Source organism: Sinocyclocheilus anshuiensis, unplaced genomic scaffold, assembly GCF_001515605.1.
Source record: "Sinocyclocheilus anshuiensis isolate Anshui unplaced genomic scaffold, SAMN03320099.WGS_v1.1 scaffold1053, whole genome shotgun sequence".
In the NCBI taxonomy this organism is placed as follows: Eukaryota; Metazoa; Chordata; class Actinopteri; order Cypriniformes; family Cyprinidae; genus Sinocyclocheilus; species Sinocyclocheilus anshuiensis.
The window spans coordinates 2109253-2117886 of NW_015555711.1; the positions used below are offsets into that span (position 1 = coordinate 2109253).

The 8634-nt window shown below is 38.2% G+C and overlaps 1 protein-coding gene and 1 long non-coding RNA gene across 2 annotated transcripts in view; one reads left to right on the plus strand and one right to left on the minus strand.

Annotated features, from left to right (window-relative positions):
• LOC107672011 (nucleolar protein 4-like) overlaps positions 1-8634 on the minus strand; it is a 126785-nt gene that overhangs the window by 2946 nt on the left and 115205 nt on the right. The window contains exons 7-11 of the mRNA XM_016465053.1: positions 3384-3742; positions 2436-2615; positions 2066-2254; positions 916-1038; positions 609-813 (exon numbers count right to left, since the gene is read on the minus strand). Coding sequence (XP_016320539.1) covers positions 609-813; positions 916-1038; positions 2066-2254; positions 2436-2615; positions 3384-3742 — 1056 coding nt within the window. The remainder of the gene's footprint in view (positions 1-608; positions 814-915; positions 1039-2065; positions 2255-2435; positions 2616-3383; positions 3743-8634) is intronic.
• LOC107672014 (uncharacterized) overlaps positions 1374-8634 on the plus strand; it is a 22235-nt gene continuing 14974 nt past the window's right edge. Inside the window, exons 1-2 of the long non-coding RNA XR_001632283.1 lie at positions 1374-1383; positions 4811-4819. This is a non-coding gene — a long non-coding RNA (uncharacterized LOC107672014). The remainder of the gene's footprint in view (positions 1384-4810; positions 4820-8634) is intronic.

The window sequence follows — 8634 nt, forward strand, 5'->3', positions numbered from 1 at the left end:
GTCAAAAACCTAGTTGACTGTCTACTTAGACATTATTTTAAAGCAGTGGTTTTGACTCGAAGGCCCCACTGTCCAACACAATATTTAACAAACCTCTACATAATATAATATTAACAGAACTTCACGTATATAATTTATTAATTGTATTATGTTATTAATAGAAACTGGCAATATGGTTCAATTAATTAACCAAAATTCAGTATGTACACAGTAAGTTCTTTAATAAAACCAGTAGTTATGGAGGGGAAGAAAGCAATATGATTTCAGTTTACATCCTAATTGTTTGTTTTTATAGCATTAGTATGTTTTTTAAAATTTTAATTACATCAAAGTTTTAGAATGTTAGAATGTTTCAATATATCAAAAAGAATATTATTAATAGCATTGATAAGAATTTAACTCATTTTAAGTCATCCTGCAGCCCCCTTGGCCCTCTAGTTGGTTGGTTGAGAAGCACTTTTTAGTGCATCCTAGCCCTTATATGTTGTAATTTACTTTGTAAATCACATTTTAAGGCAACTTTGCTTGTATCCTGTATCCTTTCACAGATAAGGCAATTGTGTGAGAAAGCAAACTTCAGTTAGGATGCTGCCAGCTTCCTCTCTCACCGTTGGTCTGGGCGATAGCTGTTGTCAGTGACACGGGGTGTTGCATGCTGGCACACAGTCCGCCATAACCACGATAACTGTAGTTGAGGCCTCCATTAATGTATAGCTGGTCCTGGGAGTAGGCTGAGGCAGCAAGGGAGTATGCAGAGTGGGTCAGCGAGACCGGCTCACGAGAGACCGCCTTATCCAGAGATAACGGCTCATCCTGAGAGAGAGATGAATATATGAGGCTAACTTGGTTTTAAAATAAACAGAGACACCAAGACAGTTTCACAAGCTTCACATACACTTATACAACGCTACTTACGTGTGCCTGGTAGACATCCATGCGCATTCTTTTGGCAGCTTTGCGTGATTCACTCTCACAGGCGGCTGCTAGAATGTTCTCAGCCAGGGCTGAGGTCAGGTGGGGTGGTGTGGGTCGAGTCTGCTAATACACACACAGTACATTTAATATATTAACTATTATTGACTAATTTTATGGGTCATGGTGAAAGAACACTTCATTTCTCAGAATCGCCTTTTATATGTAACATTTTATACACTACCATTCAAGTTTTTAATGTTTTTGAAAGAAGTCTCGTGCTCACTAAGGCTCCATTTATTGAATCAAAAACAATAATATTATCAAATATTATTAAGATAACTGTTATATTTGAATATATTTTAAAATGTAATTTACTCCTGTGATGTCAAAGCTGAATTTTCAGCATCATTACTCCAGTCTTCAGTGTCACATGATCCTTCAGAAATCATTCTAATATGCTGATTTGATGTTTAAGAAACATTTCTTTTTGTTATCAATGTTGAAATCAGTTGTGGTGCTTGATATGTTTGTAGAAACTGTGATAATTGTTTTTCAGGATTCTTCAACAAATTGAAAAGAAAGAACAATTGAAACAGAAATATTTTGTAAAATTATAAATGTCTTTACTGTCACTTTTAATCAGTTTACTCTGTCCTTGTTAAATAAAGTAGAATATAAAAAAATATACAAGAAATATAAAAAAAAAAAAATATATATATATAGAAAAAAAGACATTTTGTCTTATATAGAAACATTGTTAATAGTTTTGACAGTTTTGAACTTAATTTACAGAAATGTGTCTAATATGAAAACTATTAATCTGCATATCGACGAATACATGAACAAAATTTGCCTAAATTAGTTATGTAATTATTTCTGCTTTGTAGAAAAAGTTGTTTTGGACAAATTAAATTCCCTTCTCTGAATTTCAGCTTTACACTTTACAATGAAAGTTACAGCCATTTTAATTTTGGAGCGCGGTCAATTTAATTTAAAATTGCAACTCCATCAATATTAATTTAGAATTTTTGCCTTCATCACTAAACAAAACTGTATTTCTCAGTATCTGTACTGTGTTGACCACAAGGGGGCAATATAAGTCATCTAACCATTACAAAAAGCAGAATGGGCTCAATGTGTCAGCGTGTACCTCCATGCCATTCTTCTTCATACGGCGACAGGATTTGAGGTAGGTACGAATGCGTTTGCGAGCGCGTTCCTGGAACTCTGGGAACTGACGGCTGCAGGACTCGATAATGGCCTGGATCTTCTCTTTAGGCTGTTTAGAGATTGGCACCATACGGTCCAGGTTCTCATCCACAAAGAGACGCACAAACATCTAGAAAAAGAGAGAGAAATTAATTACTTCACCTAAGTATGAGGTGTGAGTGAAATCCACTCATACAACACGTATTGAGGAATTCTAATTTGACTTACAAATAAAAAGCCATGCCAGACCACATGGTTTACAGCTCTTTTTATGAAGTAGAAAATCATGAGTTGAATGTCCTTATACTCACGTTAAAAGCCTTCAACCTCTCTGGATCCACTCCTTCTACATCATTGATCTTATCACTATCGTCGTGGTCATCATGGTCATCGTCATCATCGTCAGCCGCCGGAGGCCGACCAACAGTCAGATCTTCAGGGCATATCTCCATCTTTATTGAATCATAGCTGCCTGAACTGTATTGAGGAGACTGCAAAAACACACAAAGAAACCAAGGTAAGCCTTCTGTCTGCAAGAGCGTATTGACAATCAGAAAAGACTTTCAAAGGAGGACACAGACTGAAAGATGTATCAAAAAGATGAAGTCTATCAATTAGACCATTCATGGCCACCGACGGTGCTTCGGCTGATGAAAACCACGGCTTCAAGGTCTAACAGTGTTATTCAGACATTCTCGGTACCGAGAGTCTTGGGCTGCATTTGAGATCGTGAATCTGTTCATTTGAAAGATAGTGTTGCGCTCTTCTTTTCACAAAGACAATACAAAGGAAAGGAGACGGGAAGCAACAGATGCCGACCATGGAAAAGAGGAATGAAATGAAAGTTTCTATTCAGACCGGAGCCTTGCTCGGCATGTTGTTCAAACCTCTCTGCATCTGTCTGAATGAAAAACGCTCCTGTGCCACGCTAGCTAACTGAATGAATGAGGTTTGATTGAGAGCCTTTGCATCTGTGGGTTCAACTCGCATTGTACACTCAAAACAAATGAATCTGTTGTGTACAAGGGTGAAGGAAAAATCTACAGGCATTACCAGTAGCAAGATTAGCAAATAAGTATCTTATAAAGTCAGGTACTTAATTCCAAGTTGATACTAAACTAAATAAAAAATGTTTTTTTAAAAAGTAACGATACCAGTGAAATTTTATTGCTACTGGCATTGACTACTGAAATTTTGGTATTGTGACAATTGTAAGTAGCATTCAGCATTTTTATGGTCCTAAATGATTATATATATACCTTGTTATTATAGTCCCTGATATCTCGTTCAAGGCGTAGCTCTGAGGATTTGGGATATTTTCTGCGCAGCTCCTCTGCGTGCTCAGGGTTAAAGGTCGCCAGCATGGAGGCAGCACTAGGCAGGGCCTGACTCAGTCTGTCACTGAGGTTGACTGGTTGCTGGTCCTCTGAGGATGAGGACGAGGAAGTCGTGCTGAAGTCGAGTGGCGCTGCGGTACCGTTTCCGTTGCCGTTAACCTCAGCGTATGAGCCTGATCCGGGTCCCGTCCCCGTACTGTCACTCACTCCGGCCACACCTACCGAGGGAGGAGTCAGTGTGTGAATCCCATTGCCACTCCCACTTTCAGAAGATGAATCATCTAAAACATACACAATACACAGCGAAAAATTAGTTTTACAACAGACAACACTGTACTTTTCCAACAACATACAGTTTGATTATTCTTAAAGGTGCAGCATGTAATTTCTAGCTCTAAAACATAATGACAATTTCCCAAACTAATTTTCAATTTCCTAAACATTCCCAGATTATTGGTCAGAAAAGCAGGCAATTATGCCCCAAAACATAGTTGAGCTGCTATAAGTTTTGGTTCCCAAACAAACAAAACAATGTTGAAAGTGCCACAGAGCAACAGTGCTTAGGGCAATGAAGCAATGAATAGTTTACTTATAGTAATACTGGAACAGAAGAAAGTATTTTACATTGATGTATGTGGTGTTCAGTACTGTCCATTTTGAAGAGCTGGATGTATGGAAATTAGTTCATGAAGAGATCTATACCACAGCAGAGCTGAATAAAGCACCACACACACACTCAGACACACGGACAAACAGACAAACATACACCCCTGTGCTTAAATACACAACCCAGATATACAAGTGCAATACATTTTGTGAATTTTGAGAAAAAGAAGAAGTGTTCCTTTCAGAAATGACATGTATATCTCATTTGTTGCCATTCTACTTTTTTTCAATATAATGCATTATATTGCCATAAAAGTGTGCTTAACTGAATCGAATGTGTATTGTAGTCTACTTTATATCAAGTAGGCCTATATTTAAAAAAAAACTGTGCTTGCAGGTAATATAATATTAATACAATAAAAGGCAAATTAAGTGTACTTAAATAGAGCAAACTTTCATGACTGTTTGTTAACACACAAGTGCATTTTGTAATGTAAAGTACTTCATAATAATTTTAATTGTAGTGTGCTATTCAATATAATGTTAATATAATATTCATATATTTTAATATACAGTTAATATATTTTAAATGTACTAAATTGCAACTTCATTATAAAAATGTGCAATTACAAATATTTTTCTATTCATGGCATACAGTGCAAGTTTCAACAGAAATGACATGAAAGTGCATTTTACTATAAATGCTTGTCAGTACATTTGGGCACTTTAACCTTATTTCAAAGACAATAGAAGTAATTATGAAATTACATAAATATGTACTTAAATTTACCTAAGTGGGTCAAAAATCACTGTTAAGTTCAATTAACTGCATTTAATATAAATATAAGCTATAATACATTTTCACTGAGTTTGAATTTACAAATAATAAGAAAAAACATGACTGACCAAAAAATAATCTTGCACATACAAACAGATACCTCAGCAAACTAATACGGCAAATCTAGATATAAAGAACTGTGAAAATAAGAAACAGCAACAAAAAAAAAAAGACGTGCGTGTACAGTTGTAATGCCTACACACAGCTATAGGGGGAAACAACAGCGAGGGCAGAATTGGGGTCAACGTACAGTGCCAAAAGGAAAAACAGAGACAGAGGGAAGAAAAAGAGAGAGGACAGGATGGATTGGATGTAGAGGAGAGGGCACAGGCCAGTTGGAGAAGGAGGGATAGAGATTGGATGAAAAGAGGGAGGGGGTGATGCGAAGTGAGTTAGGGGATGAGGGCAGTGGGAAGCAGGTCAGAGTCAGGGGCACTGAACATCGATGGAGGAAGGGAGAGGAGGATGGGGGGATGGTGAAATTATCAGTGGAAGATACTGGATGAGAAGATGTGAGAGCGAGGAAGATAAAAGAAAGCTGGGTGTTAAGGAAAGGGAGAGGGGCAGAAAGAAAGAGGGATGGAAGAATAAGCCAGAGAGTGAGAGAAAGGCAGAAAAAGAGACATCGAATGTGTGTAGGGGTGAGCATGGCAGAGACAGCAGCATATTTATTAGAGTATAAAGAGTATTCATGCAGGGAGAGGAAGGCCGGACTAATGCCTGCCAGCTCTGCTAAAAAGCTCGAAACACACACACACACTCACAGTTTTTCTTGCCATTCCCTCCTTCACTGGTCTTTCAGGAAAGGTGTTTGAATGACAGATGAGAGCGCTCCCAGTGTAATCTCCATAAAATGTGTGAGTGTGCGCGCGGGCGCTGCGGTGGATAGGTCTCTTATGCGCCGTGATGTGCTGAATATACTATTTGCTTGCCTCTGCTCAGGAAACGGCTGCAGCAGTCAGGCTTTTGAAGTGCAGATACTGGGCCGAGGCTGCCACTGCGTTTCTCTCGGGTATGTTTCGACCAGCTTGCAAATGGTTGGCAGTTACACCGGCACTTGGGTACGATCTTCCTGACATGTGCACACAGGCTCCAATATTCACTTTTTGCCACACTTGTCAACGGCGAGTAAATTGAGTTATTTTAACGAATTTTTAAAGTACATATATGATATATATTTATTATAAAGTCTCATAAGATCTCATATAATCTGTATTTGAAAATTGTGAAATATTATTACAATGTAAAATAACTAGTTTTCTATTTAAATATATTGTCACATGTAATTTATTCCTGTGATGTAATGCTGAATTTTCAGCATAATTACTCCAGTCTTTAGTGTCACATAATCCTTCAGAAATCATTCTAATTTGCTGATTTTACGCTCAAGAACAATTTCTTTTTGTAATCAATGTTAAAAACAGTTGTGCTGCTTAATTGCAGACACTATGATAAAAAAAATTTTCAGGATTCTTTGATGAATAGCAATTTCATAAGAACAGCATTTATTTGAAATAGACATTTTTTGTAACATTATAGATGTCTATACATGCATCCTTATTGACCCCAAACGGTAGTTTATATGATGATAAATATGAATAATAAACTAAACACTAAAAATGTAAATAATAATATTATGCCATTCTATTTATGATTTATGTTTTGATCATTCATAACATGAAAATGAGTTTAGTAATGTATTGCAAACAATATAATAAATTACTTTCTACAGAAACCCACCAAATTTTGACATTCATCAGTAGACCAGATGTTAAAAACATGATAACCAAGTAGAAAAGCATGAATATAGGTTAAAATATTGCTCAAATTGAAAAAAAAAAGTAAACTGGCCAGTGTCACTTTGGAGCATTAGCTGTGTGTCCACACAGAATTAATCTCTGAGATAACTGGACTGGTGGGAGCTGCTTTATCATAGTGTAATATTCAGACCAGCTCAGACAAACAGGCACAAATACCCTTGTGCTTTATAGCAAGGCCAGTGGAAGGGAGTTTGATAACCTCTTTAACACAATATGAATCCCTAAAAGCAGGTGGCAGCTTCCTGGAGCTCTCTTTTCTCATTCAATGCGAATAATGACAGCCAATAATACCACTTAACCGCGTGACAAGCGTGAAATATGATTAGCCCTGGCTCATGTCACTCAACTGGCCCCGGTCCAGTTCACTCCTGCGGAGAGAGTTCCCCTTTTAATCATCCAGAGTAAAAGCCATACAGACAAGCCGACTGCGTCTGAACATCCTCCATCCATCCATCCTGCTTTTAGACTTAAATTCTACCCATCCTACAAATACAATAGTTAAGGGTGAGTTTAAAACATGTTATATATTTCATGTAATGTTTTAAAAACTCATTCTACTTCTATTCAATGTTAACTGTAAAAAAAAATCTACATCTCTGAGGAAACAAAACAGTGGGCCGAGTGATTGTCGCTATGTTTATTGCCACAATTACTCTAGCAGGTGTGTGTGTTTGCATGTGACACACAGACACGCAGAGGGGTGCAGGCACAACAGTCGATAGCACCGCTGTGCTTCCTGTCTCAGAATCTCAGTAACGACCAATCAGGCGTAATGATCCAGTCTACACAGCAGGGCCTGTGAGGAGTCACCATAACACAAACATTTCATCAAGGGGTGCTGTCCGTGCGCTGATTGGCTGAGAGGATAGACGGTGTACTTTTTGAACCCCCCACACATATGTACTAGGCATCTAAACAGGGTGGCAGCAAGCAGGAGGGAATGAGAGATGATCGGCTCTTTTCTTGTGCAGTAATTGACTGTTTTTTTAATTCATGCGGATGACCTCCAATTAGTGTGCTCCTCCGATAAGCCTGAGCCCGTCAGTCAACTCCCCCCACTGCACTCCCCCCACAGTCTAACAGAATCTTATTCACCACACACCTACCACATACATTTCTAACAGATTCTCCCTCCTCGTCCCTCATCTCTTCAGACCAGCACAAGGCGATGGGTTGCTTCAATGACAAATCACACACCAGATTTCCATGGTGAAAACTGTCTAACAGCTAAGCATAGCACTCAGCACTTATTTATAAATACTAGGGCTGCCCCCTAATAGTCGACTAATTGTTAGTCGACCAGAAGAGGCTTGGTCGACCAAAATTTTATTAGTTGCAGAAAAAAAAAAAACACACATTGGCGAAGTCACGCAGGTCGTTAACGGCTGGTCTATGGTAATACAGTACATCCGGCAGGACATCCAAATGCTCGCCTATCATTCATCCACCACAAATATGGCTTATCTGAAACTTGTAAGTAGCAGCAACGTTACATGGCCTCTCAATCTAATGTTAACCTAGAGAAATGTCCGCTGTTCAAGTGTCTGTGCGGAAGATGAACAGCAGCGCGCTCACTGCAGGACAGATGGAGGTGCTGGTGCGCTCACTTGCTCTTAAAATACCCCGTCATTTTTGGTCATACAGATAAGAGTAATACATCTTTCAAATCTGCAAAGACTCTACATTTATTTGTGTGCACTCACAATAACAACAAACCGCACTTTTGTAAAATAATGAAAGCAAACAGGATGTGCTTTCTGCCGTCTCGGTCTGTGAACTTGAGCGCGAAACTCAGGTGTATATCTTTTGCCTTACAGACATTAAAAATATATTTATAGAGAGTGAAATGTCTACTTTCAAATGAACCAATTCAAATGGAAAACAAATATTCTCAGATTATGTAATCCAT